Genomic DNA, 21,947 nt, shown 5'->3' on the forward strand with positions numbered 1-21,947 from the left:
TGATTCTTATTGGACAGTGTACAGGAATTTCCCCACTGAGTATGAAAGGTTCTGTTCTTGGAACAGTTCATCACTGTCGCTGGTGTGAGTGAGAGAGAAGCAGCAGGACCAGTCACTCTGCATTAAGGTGCTGACAGTGTGAGAACTTCACTGATAAACTCTCCTCCTTCAAGAAGCTGTGCAGGTAAGGAGCAAGGAATCAAACAACAAACTGAGCGGAGTTATTAAAATCATGATGGAGAATCATATTCCACAATATAAACAAATTACAGCTCAACTTTAAAGATTGTTATGAGTGAGTTCTCTCATTGTCTCAATTCCCTTTTCCTCTTCAAGTTTTGGATGTGTTCAAAACACTCATTTCAAAAAGTGAAGAGTTTTATTCGGAGTTTGACAAGCAGGTGAGTGAAAATTAAACTTTTACAAAAGAAACAAACTGTAGGAAATGACTCTGGATAAGATGCTGTGGTTTGTTTATTATCGGAGCAGGATGTGGTGCTGAACAAGAAGCAACGTGTACAGATGTCACTCAGTAAATGTGGCATTATGGTAATACAGTGAGAGAAAATACCAAAAAAAAATCAGCAACAAAAAAAGTGAATCTCATTTTGTTTTCTCTCTCCTTCCTTGTCAGTCTAATTATTATGAGCAATTAATCCCTTTTAATTGAACAATTCCTGTTTGATCTTTCTGAATAAAGATTTAGCATTTTCATAATACCCTGTGTTGAAAACAGAGACATGCTGTCGCAACTTTTTGTCTTAGAGTCATAGATTTATACAGCACTGAAACAGGCCCTTCGGCCTATTGTGTCTGTACCGGCCATCAAGCACCTATCTGTTCTAATCCCGTTTCCAGCACTGGGCCCGTAGCCCTGTATGCTTTGGCGTTTCAAGTGCTCATCTAAATATTTGCACTCATCAGGACAGAATCAGGGGAATTGTAAAGGGAGCAACAATTTATAGTGCATGAGAAGAGGGTATTGAGTGGTTGGCAAGTGGATGTTGATAGGTAGAGGCGTTGCCAGGAAGAATGCACCAGGGAACAGTTAACTGTGTTGTGGTATCTTTGACGAATGAACTACAGGAGGCTCAGGTACAGGTCACGATCATGTATTTGAGCAATTGCAAGGAGAGAACCATCTCAAGGCAGCTTGAGATAGCACTCTGCTAAATGACAAGTGTTCAGCATTTTTATACATTACTGGTCACGTACATAAACATTGCTCAAATTCCAATCTTGTCACCATATAGGTTTACATTAAATAGATATCTCTGGTATCAGGTATGCACATTGTACACCCCTCTTTTCACGCAGGCAGGGACCTTCCCTCCTACCAAAGCTGGGACCATCTGTCCTTTCCTTATCTGTCGAAAAGCACGCTCAATCTTATTTGTTTTCCAACCTAAGTCTCCAGTCTGACCCCCAGGACACCTAATCTATCTTATTTTCATTCCCTTATGTCCAGTCTGGCTCCCAGGACCTTGCTGGTGATTGCAGGCCTTGAGGGTGTACAAGGTTCATCTGGTAATCTTTTAACTGTTAATGTACTTGTTGGCACCAGCTGCCTAGAGATTCTAAGTAACTCCCTTACAATAAATTCTTACTGTTTTCCCCCTAACAACTGCCAAACTTTAAAAAAAAATTCAAACCAGGCAGGTCCAATTTGATTGGCCAAGACGTTGTCATGGGGAATGAATCAGGGAATGGCTGTTCCCCAAGCTTTTGTTTAGTTGAAAAAGGTACAATGTGTGGACATCTTCCCTTTATCTACAAAGTGCAGAACCCTGTGTTTGAATATATGTAGCTTCTAGCACGCATAAGTGAGCCACACATCGACCTCAGCTGATAATCTTAAATTTGTTGGCAGTGTAATTCAAAGCGTAATCAGGATTGTTTAGCAAGTGCTGTCCATTGCAGAATCACATCTAATGTTGAACAGTATGGATGGAATCGTCCAGACCCATTGACATCGGGCGTCATGGTGAGCGGAGCTGAGACAATACGGCGAGAAAGCCAAAAATCGGTTATACACCGTCATGAAACTAGTTTGCGAATGTCTGCTCCATCCATCAGTGGCGGGCCATTTTTCCCTCCGCTGCGCTTTGGGAACCTAATTTCAATACGTTAGTACCTCATTATAAAACCTGCTCAGCGGAATCATCCGTGTGGGGGATTGGGGAGGGGGGGAGGTGGACAGGGACAGGCAAGTTGCATTTTCCTGGCTGGTTTTCAGTGTGATGCTGGGGCAAGGGCTCCAGTGCAGGTGGGGCCAGTGATGGGGGTGGGGTGGTGGTGGTTGCAAGTTAGCACAGACTGGAGGAAGTACACAAGCGCATGCTGGGGAGTGGTGGGTGGGCGATGGAGTGGGGTGGAGGGTGAGGGAAGCGGCCGCACATTTGGAAATGCTTGTCAAAAGTGAGCATCCTTGCACAGCTGAGACCGTTCAGCTGCAGCTCCATTGACACGCTTGGAGCCGGGCCTCTGAAGCTTTTCTGTCCACTCAAGCAATGCAAAAGCATATAAGTGCCACCAAATATTCCAGGACTATTCACCCCTTGGGCGCAGGCTGCAAATTAATGTGCGTTTTAGGGGGCAGCACAGCAATAGGCCAACTGGGCAAGTTGTACAATCCCTCCCGAAAGGTGGCCATGGTGCGGTCACTGGTGGAGGTGCTCACAGCCCCTTGCAATATCTTTATTAAGACCACAGTATCCCTCTGTGGGCAGCCATGCAGTGCGGGTTAGAGAATGCCTGTGCCTGAGCTGAGAGCACAGCATGCAGTCCAGTGGGCAAAGCTGCTGCCAATCGGTCAGGTGGAGTGGGGCGGAGGTAGGTGGGGTTTTGGACAGCCATGAAGCCCACTACACACTGACCATCCAAGTGGTGGTCAGCACTCTCCAGCGTGTGTGAAGAGGCCTTCAGACTTAACCAAGAGAGGTTCTTAGGAGACACGGGAGGCGATGGTGTAGTGGTATTGTCGCTGGACTAGTAATTCAGAGACCCAGGCTAATGCTCTGGGGACCCAGGTTCAAATCCCACCACAGCAGGTGAATTCAATAAAAACCTGGAATTGAAAGTCCAGTGATGACCATGAAACCATTGTTGTAAACGCCCATTTGATTCATGAATGCCCTTTACGGAAGGAAATTTGTTCTCCTTACCTAGCCTACATGTGACTCCCACAGCAATGTTGTGGACTCTTAAATGCCCTCTGAAGTGGCCGAGCAAGCCACTCAGTTGTAACAAAATGCTATAAAAGCACAAAAAAAAGGAATGAAACTGGATGGATCAACCTAGGCACCGGAAATTACAACAGCAATTGCAGCCCTGTCGACACTGCAAAGTCCTCCTCACTAACACCTGGGGGGTAGTGCCAAAAATGGGAGAGCTGTCTCACAGACTAGTCAAGTAACAGCGTGACATCCTCACAGAATCATGCCTTACAGATAACGTCCCAGACTCCATCATTACCATCTGTGCCAGTGAGACAGGACATACCCACCAGAGGTGGAGGCACAGTGGGGAGCGAGTTGCCCTGGGAGTCCTCAGCATTGACTCTGGACCGCATGAAGCCTTGTGGCATCAGGTCAAACATGGGCAAGGAAACCTCCTGCTGATTACTATGTACTGCTCTCCCTCAGCTGATGAATCAGTGCTCCTCCATGTTGAACACCACTTACTCTGGGTGGGGGACTTCAATGTCCATCACCAAGAGTGGCTCGGTAGCACCACTGCTGGCCGAGTCCTCAATGACATAGCTGCTAGACTGGGTCTGTGGCAGGTGGTGAGGGAACCAACAGGAAGGAAAAACATACCTGATCTCATCCTCACCGACCTGCGGCACTTGCTTAGCAATAATCTGCTGATTGGTGCCCAGTTTGGGTTCTGCCAGGGCCACTCAGCTCCTGACCTCATTACAGCCTTGGTTCAAATATGGACAAAAGAGCTGAACTCCCGAAGTGAGGTGAGAGTGACTGCCCTTGACATCAAGGCAGCATTTGACTGATTTGGCATCAAGGAGCCCTTGCAAAATTGGAGTCAATTGGAATCAGGGGGAAATCTCTGAGCTGGTTGAAGTCATACCTAGCACAAAGGAAGGTGGTTGTGGTTTTTGGAGGTCAATCATCTCAGCTCCAGGACATCACTGCAGGAGTTCCTCAGGGTAGTGTCCTCGGCCCAACCATCTTCAGCTGCTTCATCAATGACCTTCCTTCCATCATAAAGTTAGAAGAAGGGATGTTCACTGATGATTTCACAATGTTCAACACCATTCGCGACTCCTCAGATACTGAAACAGTCCATGTCCAAATGCAGCAAGACCTGAACAATATCCAGGCTTGGGCTGACAAGTGGCAAGTCACATTCATGCCAAACAAGTGTCAGGCAATGACCATCTCCAACAAGAGAGAATCCAAACATCACCCCTTGATGTTCAATGGCATTACCATCACTGAATCCCCCACTATCAACATCCTGGAGCTTTACCAATGACCAGAAACTGAACTGGGCTAGGCATATAAGAGATACATGCAATAAAGGAACATTTGAAATAATGGGTGACTTTCATCTGCATATAAATTGGGCAAATCAAATTAGTAACAATGCGTAGAGGAGGAATTCCTGAAGTGTATATGGGATGGTTTTCTGGACTAATACATTGAGGAGCCAACTAGGGAACAGGCCATCCTAGACTGGGTATTGTGTAACGAGAAAGGAATAGTTGACAATCTAGTTGTATGAGGCCCCTTGGGGATGAGCGACCATAATATGATAGAATTCTTCACCAAGATGGAGAGTGACATAATTGACCCTGAGACTTAGGTCCTGAATCGTATTAAAGGAAATTACGATGGTATGGGGTGCAAGTTGGCTATGATGGATTGGGAAACGTTACTTAAAGGGATGACGGCAGATAGGCAGTGGCAAACGTTCAAAGAGTGCATGGGTGAACTGCAACAATTGCTACTGCTGTCTGGCGCAAGAGTAAAACAAGAAAGGTGACCAAACCATGGCTTACAAGGGAAATTAGAGATAGTATTAGATACAAGGAAGAGGCATACAAATTGGCCAGAAAAAACAACAGACATGTGGAATGGGAGCAGGTTAGAAGTTTGCAAAGGAGGAAATAGAGTACGAGAGTAAGCTTACGGGGAACATAAAAACTGACTGTAAAAGTTTCTATAGGTATGTGAAGAGAAAAAGATTGGTGAAGAGAAATGTAGGTCCCTTGCAGTCTGAAACAGGGGAATTTATAATGGGGAGCAAAGAAATGGCTGACCAGCTAAATACATACTTTGGTTGTGACTTCACAAAGGAGGACACAAATAACATGCCAGAAATGTTGGGGAACACAGGGTTTAGTGAGAGGGAGGAACGGAAAGAAATCAGCATTAGTAGGGAAATGGCACTGGGGAAATTGATGGGATTGAAGGCCGATAAATCCCCAGGGCCTGATAATCTACATCCCAGAGTACTTAAGGAAGTGGCCCGAGAAATAGTGGATACATTGTTGGTCATCTTCCAAGATTCTATAGACGCTGGAACAATTCCTACAGATTGGAGGGTAGCTACGTAAACCCATTATTTAAAAAGGGCGGTAGAGCGAAAAAAGGGAATTATAGACCAGTCAGCCTGATGTCGGTCATGGAGAAAATTCAAGAGTCCATTATAAAAAATTTAATAGCTGAGCACTTGGAAAACAGTGGCAGAATCGGACAGAGTCAGCATGGATTTACGAAAGAGAAATCATGCTTGACAAATCTACTGGAATTTTTCGAGGAAGTAACCAGTAGAGTTGATGAGGGGAGCCAGTAGATGTGGTTTATTTGGACTTTCAGAAGGCTTTTGACTAAAGTCCCATATAAGAGATTGGCGCGTAAAATTAAAGCGCATGGGATTGGGGGTAGTGTATTGAGATGGATAGCAAACTGGTTGGCAGACAGGAAACAAAGAATAGGAATAAACGGGTCTTTTTACAAGTTGCAGGCAGTGACTAGTGGGGTAATGCAGGGATCGGTGCTGGGTCCCCAGCTATTCACAATTTTTATTAATGAATTAGATGAGGGAACTAAATGTAATATCTCCAAGTTTGCAGATGACACAAAACTGGGTGGGAGGGTGAGCTGTGAGGAGGGTGCAGAGATGCTTCAGTGTGATTTGGACAAGCTGAGTGAGTGGGCAAATGCATGGCAGATGCAGTATAATGTGGATAAATGTGAGGTTATCCACTTTGGTAGCAAAAACAGGAAGGCAGATTATTATCTGAATTGCTATAAATTGAGAGAGGGGAATGTGCAACGAGACCTGGGTGTCCTCCCACTTGGGGTGGAGGGTGTTGCATGCAGCAGCCCCATGCAACCATAAGTTGTGTTGGTTCACTGACTCCCAAGATTCCTGCGTCTTTTGCGGCCTTGTGGAGCCCGTGGACCCTGTCTATGTTAATTATTGCAGGCTGCACCCCCTTTTCAGTTATTTAAAAAATATTTTAAAAAATCATTGTGTTTTTTGCACTTCAGCCCCACGCTCCTGATCTATGGGCACCCGGTGCGGAGTGGGGGGAAGGAGGAGGAGCTCCTTATGAACCTACTCCTGGGCCTGGCCAAGTTGGCCATTAACAGGTCCAGACAGCAGGTGATCGATGGGGCCGTCTGACCCGACTGTCTGTCCCTCTTCCATGGCTATGTTCACGGCCAGGTGTCCCTGGAGTGGGAGCACGCGACGTCTGCCAGCACCCTTGAGACCTTCCGTGCTTGGTGGGCACCGCAGGAACTGGGGTGTTTTATTGACCCCCTTTCATCACATTTTGGTTTAATGTTTGTAAGTTTCCTTTCAATTTGATCTTTGGTTTTGCATTTTTCCCTTTAAGGGGCTGCCTTTTACTTTGTCCCTGATTTTGTTAATTTAGTTTACTTGGTTGGACTCAAAAGAGTTACATCTTTTTGACCTTTCTAACCCTGCGGCTGCATCTTTGTGCTCCCCTGAAATCCACAGCAGAGGTGGAGGCAGCCTGCTGACTGTGTCTGTGATGACCTTGACGGGTATCCTCTGGAGGGCTGAGACCTGGAGGACCTGCTTTCAGGGTCCTGCTGTGTAGTACTAAAGGGAGAGGGATGTACTTATTGTTAGGTACAGCCTCTCCTGCTGTCACTCAAGTATCACATGACATAGTGAAACCACTGACCAATGAATCCTAAGTGCAGGCTATTCGGCAGGTGGGCCTCCTGAGCTCTCTAGTCATGGTCCCAGCATGTAGCATCTAAAGAGTTCTCTGTAAATTAAGTTTATCATTTCTACCTGAAACCTGTTCGTAATAAGAAGTTAATACAGAATTAACTTTTCTGGTCATGACTTTCATCAGCACTGGGAAAAGTTAGAAATACAATAGCTTTTAAGGAGATGAACTGGTGGAAGGTGAAAAATAAACAAAGAGCATGCCTGTGAGAGGGTGCAGGACAGGAGATATTAAATAGCCAAACAGTTGGTGGGAATAGCTAAAGAGAGTGTCAATGGGACAAGTAAAGAACCAGAAAGTGAGACCAGACAAGGTGTGAATGGCAGAATACCGAACAAAAGCAAACACAAGACAAGCTTAAGACCAAAAGTAAAGAAAATAAAACAAAAAACAAGGGTAGAGATTACACTCTGAAATTATTGAACTCAGTATAGTGTCCAGAAGGTTCTACAGTGTCTAATTGAGGATGAAGTGATGTTCCTCGAGCTTCCATTGAGCGTCACTGGAACAGTGGAGGAGGCTGAGGACAGACTGTCAGGCTTAGTTATGTTTAAAAGCAGAAAGTGCTGGAAAAACTCAGCAATTAACTGGGGTCAGATTCATTTGGACACGAATGAGACAGAAGGCCTGGATTTGCTGAAAATCCTGGCACATCATTGGCTGCCATTAACAACTGTGTAGTACATCATTACCTGAGAGACAGAGGCATGTTCACCAATTTTAGGGGGCGGTATTGGCATAGTGGTATTGTCACTGGATTGTAATCCAGAGACCCAGGGTAATGCTCTGGGGACCCAGGTTCAAATCCCGCCACGGCAGAGGGTGAAATTTGAATTCAATAAAAATCTGGGATAAAAAGCCTAATGATGACCAATGTTGTTATAAACCCATCTGGTTCACTAATGTTCCCTTAGGGAAGGAAACCTGCTGGCCTACATATGACTCCAGAACCACAGCAATGTGCTTGACTCTTGACTGCCCTCTGAAATGGCCTAGCAAGAACTTAGTTGTATCAATCCACTAATAAGCCTGAACGGAACAGAACTGGACCCAGCATCAACCTAGGCACCAGGAACAACAATGACAAACTCAGCCCTGTTGTCCCAGCAAGGTCCTTCTTACAAATGTCTGAGGGCTAGTGCCAAAATTGGGAGAGCTTTCTCACAGGCTAGTCAAGCAACAGCCTGACATATTCATACTCATGGAAACATACCTTACAGACAATATCCCAGACAGCACCACCACCAATCCTGGGTAAGTCCTGTCCCAGTGCTATACAGTCAGGAGGTAGTTGCCCTGGGAGTCCTCAACATTGACTCTGGTCCCCATGAAGTATCAGGTCAAACATGGGCAAGGAAATCTCCTGCTGATTACCATGTATCACCCTTCCTCAGCTGATGAATCAGTGCTCCTCCATGTTGAACACCACTACCACTTGGAGGAAGCACTGAGGGTGCAAGGGTGCAGAATGTATTCTGGTTGGGCAACTTCAATGTCCATCACCAAGAGTGGCTCAGTAGCACCACAACAAAAACAGAATTACCTGGAAAAACTCAGCAGGTCTGGCAGCATCGGTGGAGAAGAAAAGAGTTGACGTTTCGAGTCCTCATGACCCTTCAGCTTTTGTTTTGGATTTCCAGCATCCGCAGTAGTTTTTTGTTTTTATCTCAGTAGCACCACTGCTGGCTGACTCCTAAAGGACATCGCTGCTAGACTGGGTCTGCGGCAGGTGGTGAGGGAACAAACAAGACGGAAAAACATACTTGACCTCATCCCCACCACCCTGCCTGCCGCAGATGTATCTGTCCATGACAGTATCGGCAGGAGTGGCCACCGCACAGTCATTGTGGAGACGAAGTCCCGTCCACATTGAGGATGCCCTCCATCGTGTTGTGTGGCATGACCACTGTGCTAAATGGGATAGATTTCGAACAGATCTAGCAACTCAAGACTGGGCATCCATGAGGCACTGTGGCCCATCCAGAAATTATTACCTTTGAGATTCTGCTTTTTAATTTAGCTCTAGCTTCTAATACTCTCTAAATAGAACCTCTTTCCTAATCCTAGCTATGTCATTGGTAACCAATGTGGACCATGACAACTGGATCCTGCCCCTGCCACTGCAATTTCCTCTCCAGCCCAGAGATGATGCCCCAAAACCTGACAGCTGGCAGGCAACACAGCCACCTTGACTCTCACTCTCTGGTGCAGAGAACTGTGTCAATCCCCCTGACTATACTGCCCCCCACTACCACTACATTGCAATTAAACCCCCACCACCCCCCCCCCCCACTTAAATGGCTTCATGTACCAGAGTGGCATGGTCAGTTTGCTCATCCTCTCTGCAGACCCCACTCTCATCCATACAGGCTGCACTAACCTCGAATCTGTTGCAAAGGCTGAGGCTCCTCCAATTTCAACTTCTCAATCCTCAAACCTGCCTCACTCACTGTCACACCCTCCTGTTCCTGACCATGGACCAAATCATTTCCTAATGGGTCAGACTGCCTCCTGGAATAAAGTGTCCAGGTAACTCTTCCCCTCCCTGATGCATCGCAGTGCCTGCAGCTCGGCTTCCAGCTCAATGACCCGGAGCCAAAGCTCTTCCAGCCGTAGATACTCACCACAGATCCATTCATGTTGGATCACACTGGTATCTACAAGCTCCCAGATTCTGCCACTGCCACACATCGCTTAACCTGCCATCTTTATAATGCTTAATTAATTATTTTACTGATTAAATGTCAATCAATGTCTCTAGTCCTACCTATGCTTATATTCTTATTATTTCAATAAATGTTCCACTTAGCCAGATTGAAGCCCCCTTGTTAAGATAAATAGGCAATACTCACCAGCCTTTTTTTTTGCAAAAATATACTTTATTCATAAAATATCTTCAACAACATTCCAAACCATTTCAAAAACACCATCACAAAAGTACAATCAGGTTCAACTTTTACAACATGTATCACAAGGTGCATCAGTACAAACAATGAATATTACAATCATTTGCAGACATTCATTTTGAGCTGTACAGCCCGAGGGGCTCTGTGGCAGAAAGGTCTTAGGCAGCGACCCTTCCCCATTCCCCATTGCGCCTTTGCGGTAGCTGCCCCAAGCTTTAGTGCATCCCTCAGCACGTAGTCCTGGACCTTGGAATGTGCCAGTCTGCAACACTCGGTTGGGGACAACTCTTTACGCTGGAAGACCAACAAGTTTCGGGCAGACCAAAGAGCGTCTTTCACCGAGTTGATGATCCTCCAGCTGCAGTTGATGTTTGTCTCGGTGTGTGTCCCTGGGAACAGCCCGTAGAGCACAGGATAAATAGGAAATACTCACCAGCCAATCTAAGCCACAGATTGGGCTGGACTGGATAGCTCTTTTAGGTGCTGCTGTCTGTCTCCGGGTCCTCCTCTCTCCTGCTCTTTTAGCTGCTGCTGTCTGTCTCCGGGTCCTCCTCTCTCCTGCTCTTTTAGCTGCTGCTGTCTGTCTCCGGGTCCTCCTCTCTCCCGCTCTTTTAGGTGCTGCTGTCTGTCTCCGGGTCCTCCTCTCTCCCGCTCTTTTAGGTGCTGCTGTCTGTCTCTGGATCCTCCTCTCTCCCGCTCTTTTAGGTGCTGCTGTCTGTCTCTGGGTCCTCCTCCCTCCCGCTCTCTGTTTTATGTTGTGCATCAGATAGGCTTTGCTTTTTCCTTCAATGACAGATGACACCTCAGCTGATTAGGTCTCAAACCAGCCTTTGCTGCAGGTTTCAACTTTACCAAACATTGTTGCTGCTGTGTCACAAATGATTGAACTCAGCGACTTCCAAGCTTCATCAAGACCAGTGTATGGGCAGCAATCACTGGAGCACCAATGCACAGTGCTGGAATTTGGCATCATTACTTGTACTAGGGTGGATGTGTTTGGAGCTGTGAAATTATTGCGGTTGTACCTTCACTCTGCTAATGCCCAGAGTCAGTGCCACAATCAGCACTGTGGTAGGTGTGGGTAAGGAGAATGCTGGCCAGACCATGTCTTCAGGTGATAATCAAATCAAGTTGGTGTCCAGAGCCAGATCTTGGATGATGCCATGATAGATTGTAGTGATGTTTGCCCTGAGATAAAGTGTTGTTGATGCAGAGTTCATTCAGGGTACAAAGCTCAAGAATCTATTATCAGCTGTCAATGATCTTGTGTGCCCCGTTAGCATGATATCAGTGCTGTACAACATGATGGAGGGCACTCTCAATGTAAAGTTAGGCCTTTGTCTCTACAAAGGACAGGTCAGGAGTGTGATGTAATACTCCCCACTTGCCTGGATGAGCGCCGCTCCCACAACACTCGAGAAGTTTGACACCATCCAGGGCAAAGCAGCCCGTTTGATTGGCACTGCATCCACCATTTCCAACATCCACTCCCTCTATGACCGACGCACAGTGGCAGCAGTGTGTACCATATGCACTGCAGCAACTCACCTTCGACAGCACCTTCCAAACCTGCAACCTCTACCATCTAGAAGGACAAGGGCAGCAGATATTTGCAAACACTGCCACCTGGAAGTTCCTCTCTAAGTCACTCACCATCCTGATTTGGAAATATATTGCCATTCCTTCACAGTCATTGGGTGAAAATTCTGGAACTCCCTCCCTAACAGCACTGCGGGTGTACCTACACCACATGGATTGTAGCGGTTCAAGAAGGCAGCTCACCACCACTTTCTCAAGGGTAATTAGGGATGGGCAACAAATGCTGGCCTAGCCAACAATGGCCACGTCCTGTGAAAGAATAGGAAAATGGACTGTGAATAATTACTCTTACCAATACTGCCTTGGACTGATGCATCTGTGACAGGTAGATTAGTGAAGACGAGGTCAAGCATCTTTTTCCTTCTTGTTGGCTCTCTCACTAGCTGCCATAGATCCAATCTAGCAATTATGTCCCTCAGGACTCAACCAGCTCGGTCAGTACTGGTGCTACCAGCTGGTTTTGGTGATGGGCCTTGAAGTACTCCACCTGGAGAACAATTTGTGCCCTTGCTTCCCTCACTGCTTCTCCTGAGTGGAGTTCAATATTGGGGAGTAATGATTCATCAGCTGAGGGAGGACAGCATATGGTAATCAGCAGGAGGTTTCCTTGCACATGTTTGACCTAATACCATCAGACATCATGTGATCCAGAGTCAATATTGAGGAATTCCAGGGCCATTCCGCTTCTGGCTGTGAACCCTGTGCTACCACCTCTGGTAGGTCTGTCCTGTCATTGGGACAGGACATACCCAAGGATGATGATGATGGTGTCGGGGACATTATCTGTAAGATGTGATTTGGTGAATATGACTATGTCAGGCAGTTGCTTGTTGTGAGACAGATCTCCTAATTTTGGCACATGCTCCCAGATGTTTGTAAGGAAGACTTTGCAGGATCGACAGGGCTGGGTTTGCTGTTGTCATTTCCGGCGTCTAGGTCGATGCCGAGTGGGCTTATACTTTTATTCCTTTTCAACTCTTCTGTAGCAGCTTGGAGAAATGAATGGGTTGCTAGGCCATTTCAGAGGACAATTGGGAATCAACCTCATTATGTGGGTTTGGAGTCACATGTAGGCCAGACCAGCTAAGGATGGCAGATTTCATTCCCTAAAGGACGTAATGAACCAGAAGAGTTTTTACAACAAAATCCATGCCACTACTTTACCTAAGGGGTGTGCCTGCCTCCTGGATCAAAGTGAGAAGGTAACTCTCCTCCTTGATGTGCTGCATCATCTGATTCTCAGATTTCAGGTCAACACCTCCAGCTTACTGAGCTGGAATGTAAACTCGTGACACTTCAACCAATAAAAGAGGAAGAGAAGGATCTGGAAAGTTTGCTCAAGATTTTGGTCACACCTCATAATGAAGGGCAGGTTCAGAACTGAGTTGTTGTGACCATAATGTACAGAATACAAAGAGCCCAGATGACATAGAGAAAGAGAAAAATATTTACAGCTGAAGTGGGAGATGTGCACAGGCCTTCGCTACCTTTGTGAAGTGGTGTTTCTATAAATTCAAGGATTAGACAAGCATACAGCAGTAAAGGTAGTTTGGATTTAATAGGGGGATTTAACCTTCATATGGATTAAGATAAGCAAAGTAGCTCATGATGGAGGGAGGTGGTGGTGTAGTGGCATTGCCACTGGACTGGTAATCCAGAGAACCAGGGTAATGCTTTGGGGACCCAAGTTTGAAACCACAGCAGATGGTGGAATTTGAATTCAATAGAAATCTCGAATTAAAAGCCTGACGATGACCATGAAACCATTGTCGATTGCTGTAAAAACCCACCTGGTTCACTAATGACCAATGTCCTGTAGAGAAGGAAATCTGCCATCTTTACCTGATCCGGCCTACATGTGACTCCAGACCCACAGCAATGTGCTTGACTTTTAACGCCATCTGAACAAGGACAATTATGGATGGGCAATAAATGCTGGCCTAGCCAGTGATGCCCATATCCCATGGATGAATATAGACAGATATGTAGTGAATTTCTGGTGTGTGTATTTGGTTTTCTGCAGCATTATGTCCAGAAAACAATAAGGGGCATGATATTTTAAAGTTAGTAATAAGTCAAATTTAATTAACAGTCTAATCTGCTTGTATATTTATCGAAAAACTATCATGATAGCATCAAGTTCAATGTGATGTTTAGGAGGGAGAAATGTGAAACAGCGACTATGATTGTAGATTTAGATAAGACTGACTTCAAGAGGATGAGACACAGTGAACTGGGCAGATCTGTTAATGGATAAAACAATAGAAGATCAATGGGAGATGTTCAAAATAGAATTTAACCTGATGCAAAGCCAGATTATACCCCTCAGGGGAAAATGCTCTATTTGCCAAAAGGCACGTAAAAAGGTAAAGAGACAATTTAAATGACAAGAAAGAGCATAGAAAAAAAGAACAGATCCTGACAATTAAGAAAGATACAGAGCAGCAAAGGGTAACAAGATAGTAAGGGAGTGATGTTTTGGAGGGAGTAAGTGAGAACATTGAAGATGCTCAACCTATAACCTTCCAAAGTTGTCTTAATTCAGAAACTTCTTTTAAATGGAAGATTGGGCATCTTACTATGATATTTAAACAGGGTGAGGGAAGGAAACGAGTGAATGGTAGACCCATTAGCCTAACACCTGTGTTCAGGAGATTATTACAGTCTATAATGAAGAATAGAGTGACTGAACACCTTGAGCTGGATTTAATGAGATGCCAAAGTCCCCGTCCCCACCCCAGACCTTCACCCCCCCTACTCCCAGCTAAAAGGTTGAGGGGGGAGTCCACACTGATGCTGCTGGCAGCCTGCAGCTTTACAACCCTGGGAGCAGTTTAAGGCAAAACATCTGCCACTATGTTGGGAGGAAATCCAGCTTTAGAGAGCTGCTGGCAAATTGGATAGCTGGCAACTCTGTAGTCTCAGAAACGCCATGTTTGAGCAATGGCCATTACTGGAACAGGTGGTCCGAAGAAGGGGAGCCTATGAAGCCTGGACACCAAGTAAGCCTGGGGTCCAGGCCCTGGTGATGGGGTGAAGGGGGTGGGGGTGGGGTGATGGCTTTGGGAGGTCTGGGGGGTGTGTTGAAGGCCAGACATGATCTTGGGGGGATTGCCTCTGAAGGGCACAGAGGACCCCTGAAGGGGGTCTGGACGCCCTTGCCCGACAGCAGCCCGTGCAGCTAAAACTGTTAGGCCACACGCTTGGCATGGGCCTCCCTGGCTATGGGTAAAATAGTGACAGGGCAGGATGAAGCTCTTAAGTGGCCATTAATTGGTCAGTCTCAATAGGTTCAAAGGCTGTCCGACACCTCCAGCACCGCCACCCCACCCACACATAAAGTTTGAGACAGGTCAGGGACAGGCTGGTGGGTGGTGAGCAGGCCGAGAGTTGTCTTCTATGCCTGCCTTCAAACCCGGGGGAGCATAAAATCCGGCCCCTTGAAAATTTCCAACAGATCAAAGGGAGCCAGCATGGACATGTGAAGGGCACGCCATGCCTGACAAACATGATGGTAATTTTTGAAGAGGTGATTAAAATGCACGACAGTTAAATGTCTAGCATGTAACTTATCTGGACTTGCAGGAGGTTTTTTCATAAAGTTCCTCAGAAGAGACTGTCGGCTGAAGTTGAAGCCTATGGAATTGAAGGCAAATTATTGACCTGGTTGGAGACTGTATGTCAGGAGACAGAAGGAAGGAGAACAAAAGCTGTGTATTTTTCACCATCACCAGACATCTCATAATTCTTTACAGCCAATGACAATGGCTGTAAAGACAATGTTGTAATGAAGGAAAAATCGCAGTTAAATGGCTCTCAGCAAACACCCACAAATAGCAATGTGATAATGACCAGTTAATCTGTTTTTCGCCATGTTAATGGAAGGTTAAATATTGGCCAGGACACTGAGTACAACCACGTCCCACCCCCACTCCAGCTTCTCTTCTTCGAAACAATGCCCTGGATATTTTACATCCACCCAAACAGGGAGATGGGACCTTGGTTTAACATCTCATCCAAAAGACAGCACCTCCAAAAGTGCAATGCTTTCTCAAACTGAAAGTAATGATAACGGCGCCCTAATTAGCAGGAGGTAACTAGTGGTGTCTCACAAGGATCTGTGTTTTGGGTGGATTATTCATCACATTTATTAATCACAGAATCACAGAATCACAAAGTGCAGTAGAGGCCTTTCGGCCCATCGAGTCTGCACCGACATGTGAGAAACACCTGACCTACCTACCTAATCCCATTTACCAGCACTTGGCCCATAGCCTTGAATGTTATGACATGCCAAGTGCTCATACAGGTACTTTTTAAAGGATGTGAGGCAACCCGCCTCCACCACCCTCCCAGGCAGTGCATTCCAGACCATCACCACCCTCTGGGTAAAAAGGTTCTCCTCATATTCCCCCTAAACCTCCTGCCCCTCACCTTGGACTTATGTCCCCTCGTGACTGACCCTTCAACTAAGGGGAACAGCGTCTCCCTATCTCCCTATTTCACCCCTCTCCTAACGATACTTCAGTTCTGTTGAAGGGTCATGTGGACCCGAAACGTCGACTCTTTTCTTCTCCACCGATGCTGCCAGACCTGCTGAGTTTTTCCAGGTAATTCTGTTTTTGTTTTGGATTTCCAGCATTCGCAGTAGTTTTTTGTTTTTATCTCCCTATCCATCCTGTCCATGCCCCTCATAACTTTGTACACCTCGATTAGGTCGCCCCTCAGTCTTCTCTGCTTCAACGAAAACAACCCAAGTCTATCCAACCTCTCTTCATATCTTAAATGTTTAATCCCAGGCAATATCCTGGTGAATCTCCTCTGCACCCCCTCCAGCGCAATCACATCCTTCCTATAATGTGGCGACCAGAACTGCACACAGTACTCCAGCTGTGGCCTCACCAAGGTTCTATGCAAGTCCAACATGACTTCCCTACTTTTATAATCTATGCCTCGATTGATAAAGGCAAGTGTCCCATATGCCTTTTTCACCACCCCACTAACATGGCCCTCCGCCTTCAAGGATCTATGGACACACACGCCAAGGTCCCTTTGTTCCTCGGAACTTCCTTGTGTCATGCCGTTCATTGAATACTTCCTTGTCAAATTACTCCTTCCAAAGTGTATCACCTCACACTTTACAGGGTTAAATTCCATCTGCCACTTATCTGCCCATGTGACCATCCCGGCTATATCTTCCTGTAGCCCAAGGCGCTCAACCTCACTATTAACCACCCGGCCAAAATGACTTATCTGATTGCTTGGGAGCCACATGTCCAAGTTTGATGATGGTGTAAATATAGTCGGCATTGTAAATGATGCAGATGGAAACAACAAGGGCTGAATCTTCCATACAATGGCAGTCACTGTCAGATTATCACTTCGTTCCTTGGAGCAGCACATTTCTCGCCCAGACTTCCAACACGGGCCTCCTGAGAAACGTGCACTGTACCTGCTCCCGAAGGCTTTCAGTGCAGGGCAAAAGTGTCAAAACAAATGGAGCCTCGCCCCCTTCTAGACGGCACTGGCTGCTGTATCCTGCTAAATTTAAAGGCCGCAGCCACTTTGACAGGAGAGAAGTTAAGTGTGTAATATAAGTGGGTAGGACGGGTCACGAGGGAATGGTTTGGTAGTGGGGTGGTCGTGGATTGGGGGTTGGCGGCTAGTCGGGTGATCAGGGGAACAAGACTTGAGGAAGTGCCTCTTTCAAATGAGGCTTTCGACTCTGGCCCCATTTGCTTTCTCAGGCCACAGCCCATGACAGAAACAATCCCATGTCACTATTGGAAGAAGAGCAGGGGAGTTCTCCAGGTGTCCCACCCAATGTTCCTACCTCAACCAGCCGTAATTAAAATAGATTAAATGGTTATTTACCTAATTGCTCTTGTTGTGGGGTCTTGCTGTGCATAAATTAGCTGTTATGGTCAGCTACATAACAACAGTGATTGCTCCTCACCAGTAATTAATTCAATGTGAAGTGTGTGGGAATACTCTGAGTATTTGACAATATGCTGCATAAATACGTATTGTTTTAGTCTGGTGTAAAACATCAATTAAATGTTTTATTTCAGAGATCAGATGGCTCAGTCTTCAAACCCCTCATTCTACAGTCAGGAAGAGCTCAACAAACTGAAGTCTGATTTTAAAAAGGGTGGGCTGGAGGCAGTTACACAATTGTTACAGAAGAAGTTAAAAGAGCTGGACAATACAGAGCTTAACATTGCAGTGACGGGAGAAGCAGGCACAGGGAAATCCACCTTCATCAATGCGATGAGAGGACTCCGGAGCGGTGATGAGGGAGCAGCTGTAAGTAGTTCCACAGAAGGTACAATGGAGTCAACTGGATACAAACATCCCAACCTGCCTAATGTTTATTTCTGGGACCTGCCAGGAATTGGAACAGCAAAATTCCCAGCAGGTAAATACCTGAAGAAAATGGAATTTAAAACATATGATTTCTTTATCATTATCCTAGCCGATCGAGTCACAGAAAATGATGTAAGACTCGCTAAAGAGGTGAAACGACTGGGGAAGAATTTCTACTTCATTCGATCTAAAATTGATAATGCCTTCCATCCAAATAGAAAGCAAAGTGGGAAGTTTGATGAAGAAGAAGAACTGGAAAAGATCAGGAGTTATTGTGTCAGGAAGCTGGAAGAGGCGGGAATCTCATCACCCAGTGTGTTCCTGATATCAAGCTTTTTTCCAAGCCAGTATGATTTTAATCTGCTAAATAAAGCTCTTGAAAATGGTCTCCCGAATATTAAGAAAAGTGTGTACATACTGGCCCTTCCAAACCTAAATTTGGAAACTGTACAGAAGAAAAAAGAAGAGCTAAAGAAACGAGTCTGGATGTTGGCAGCACTTTCCGGGGCACTGGGAGCAGTGCCAATTCCTGGATTCTCCCTTTGTTGTGACACTGGGATACTGATTGGTGGAATAATACATTTCCGTGAATGTCTGGGTCTGGATGATGCCTCTCTTCAAAGACTGGCCAATATGGCAGGGAAACCTGTGGAAGATCTGAAAGCAGTGGTGAAACCTCTCCTAATGGGTGAAATTACTCCTGCTATAATAAACAGATTAAATTGGGGTGTCGCTGCTGTTGCCATATCAGCTCTTGAGCTCGCTCTTGACATCATCCCAGTCATTGGATCCATCTTTGGAGCAGGATCATCATTTCTTATGACCTACAAACTGCTGATTGATGTACTGAATGATCTTACGGAGAATGCACAGAGAGTGGTGAAGGCTGCATTTGATCTACAACAAACATCAATCTAGACAGTCAGTGCTGCAGCTGATGTATTAAAGGGATCCGACCCGACAGGAATTTTATTCTACAGCATTCTCTTTTTGCTGATTTCATTCCTGGCAATATTCTTCATCCATTTTAGGGAAGGGTTTTGATGGTGCCCTCTCTGCTGCCCCTGTCTTAACTTGTAGTAAGTCCCGTTCCCCTGTCACCTCTATGGTCGCTGACCTACATTGGCTCCCAATCAAGCCATTTATTGATTTTAAAATTCTCATCCTTGTTTTCGAATCCCCCAAGGCCTCACCCCTCTTTATTCCTATAATCCTCTCCATCAACACAACCTCCAAGATATCTACACTCTTGGCACCCCCATTTTAATCACTATTGGTGGCTGTGCCTTCAGTTGCCTGGGCCCCAAGCTCTGCAATACCCTCCCTAAAACTCTGCACCTCTCTATCTCGTTTCCTCCCTGAGAGACTCCTTAAAACCTGCCTCTTGGCTGAAGCTTTTGATCATCTAGCCTAATATCTCCTTAGATGACACAGTGTCACATTTTGTTTTATAATGCTCCAGTGAAGTACCTTGGGATGTTTAATTGCATTGAGGCGCTATATAAATATAGGTAGCTGCTGGTGTTGTCCCTGTGTCTTATTTGGTTAAACGATGTGCGTGTTTTTTTTAATTCACAGGATGTGGGCTTCACTGGCTGGACCAGCATTTATTGCCCATCCCTAAATGCCCTTGAGAAGGTGGTGGTGAGCTGCCTTCTTGAACCGCTGCAGTCTATGTGGTGTAGATGTAACCACAGTGCTGTTAGAGAGGGAGTTCCATGATTGTGACCCAGCGACAGTGAAGAAACAGCAATATATTTTCAAATCAGGATGGTGGGTGGCTTGGAGGGGAACTTCCAGGTGGTGGTTTCCCCATCTATATGCAGCCCTTGTTCTTCTAGTTGCTAGTGGTCCTGGATTTGGAAGGGTGTGACAAGAGAAGAGAAATCAAAGGATGAGAATTATAAAAGATCCCACACAATTTCACACACTTAGATGTTACCCAGACCATTTCATTCATTAAACGTCCTGTTCCTAGAATTATAGAATCATACAGCACAGTATGTGGACATTCAGCCCATTGTGCTTGTAGCCAGAAATGTCTGTGTACTTCAATCATCGTGACAGATTCAGTTCCCATGTGTCCATTCCCTTATCTGTGATGTTTGATTCATAGCAAGAGTAGCATGAAAAGGAATCATTCTGGGAATGAGAATAGGGGAAATGTGTTGACATTCAGCCACAAGATGTAAAGTAAAGCTTTAAAGAGGACCGGTGCCTCGTGAGGATCTGACTGGCCATAGACACTGTGACATTCTACTGTATACCACATGGGCAGTCATCAAGGCAAGATATTACCATCAGAAAGGAGACTAACAAAAGCAACCAGCACCTTCCAGACACCCAATGGCGATATCACCGATTATGTGGTCAACACATTGATTTGGGGAAGTGGGAGAAACTCAGTGTCAGATGACGGCCAATCCATCAGTTCTAACTCCGCCAAGAGCAGCCACAGCAAAAAGAGCTGGAATTTGGTTGAACTGCCTGTTCTCTGAGGTTTGGGACATCATCAAACATGCACATGGTGTAAAACAGATGCCACTCCACAACCCAGAAATACACATTAACCACACGAGTCTGATATTTCATCAATGTGTACATTGAAATTGTTGCTGTTCAATTCATGTTCTGTTTCCAAATCCAAGATTCTTTGATTGTACAGCAGTGAATCGTGTTCACAAGAATTGAATCTGGCTGAGGATATTTACCACAGCTCTGGGTACTCATCCCTGTGCCCAAACCCATAGAGACCGGTCAACATGGCACCAGAACAATGCAAGTGTCAGGCTCTAAATAGAGAAAGCTTTTCAGGTTCTCAAAGTTTCTGATCTTGGGATCAATCATCGGGACAATTGTCCCAGTCTCTAAGGAAGATGTTGTTTCATGTCAGATCCATTAATAACTATTTCATTATCTATAGGGAATCCAGCAGGGGCATTGCCCCAGTCTCCAGTGAAGATGAGGATGTTGTCTGTTTTACATCATGTCCATCAATAACTACGTCAGTAGCAGTGGTGAACAGGAACAGCATCAATAAAGTCAACAGGAGTCCTATAGAATTACCAGCTTCCAGCTTTCCCAAGGATGTCATCAATTGCAGACACAAAGCAATCAATTGACTGCCCAGCAGGAGCATTGCCTTGGTGTTCAGTAAAGATGAATGTGCTGTATGTTAGACATCATAAACCATCAACACAGAACTGTGATGTGAGGTTCCTGTGGAGGTGAAGAGGGGCGGGAAAATGATGGGCAGAATTTAATGCTGGCAACATGGGTTCCACCTACTTGTTGGAGATCTGTGGGAACCCGAAGTTGTTTTTCTCTGGGAGACCCAATACAATTACCAAGAAATCAGGCATTTACCAAGATAGCTCCAGGTCTCCCACACAATCAAGCCCCCAATTGGGTGGAAATCCTTCCCCCAGGAACTGCTGACCAAATTAGAGCCAGGCAACTCTCCAGTACTGGTAGCAGCACTGGGAGCAGTGGCCATCGCCAGTACCACACTTGGGCCTGCAATTGAAGATGGCACAGCATCCCCAGATAGATGTGAATGTGGGTGAGATGGGGAGGTGGCCGGAACGGAGTCACCTGCAAAGGAGGGAGGCAGCAGTGAGAGCAGGGAGGTGACTTTCAGCCTCACTCTCCTTCCCAACGTTGAGTCCCTTGATGAGGTACAGAATGCCTGTGAATGGGTGATACCCCCTACTAGGCCGCAGGCAAACCCGACAGGGGCCTCAACTGGCCTCTGGACAGAAAGACCGGCCTGAAACCTTCCCACCCACAACTTGATCAGGGAGAGGAGGGAAGGTGGCAGGATCTTCACCCCACAAGTCCTG

At 45.9% G+C, this 21,947-nt stretch overlaps 1 protein-coding gene across 1 annotated transcript; it reads left to right on the forward strand.

Moving 5' to 3' along the window:
• Positions 1-72: 72 nt before the first annotated feature.
• On the forward strand, positions 73-19,023 carry LOC144673817 (interferon-inducible GTPase 5-like). Its single transcript, XM_078535468.1, has 2 exons — positions 73-184; positions 17,811-19,023. Exon 2 carries the CDS (start codon positions 17,818-17,820, stop codon positions 19,021-19,023), a length of 1,206 nt encoding a protein of 401 aa, XP_078391594.1. The 5' UTR covers positions 73-184; positions 17,811-17,817.
• Positions 19,024-21,947: the final 2,924 nt, after the last annotated feature.

The sequence above is a fragment of the Cetorhinus maximus genome, unplaced genomic scaffold (assembly GCF_964194155.1).
Source record: "Cetorhinus maximus unplaced genomic scaffold, sCetMax3.hap1.1 HAP1_SCAFFOLD_481, whole genome shotgun sequence".
Classification (NCBI taxonomy): domain Eukaryota; kingdom Metazoa; phylum Chordata; class Chondrichthyes; order Lamniformes; family Cetorhinidae; genus Cetorhinus; species Cetorhinus maximus.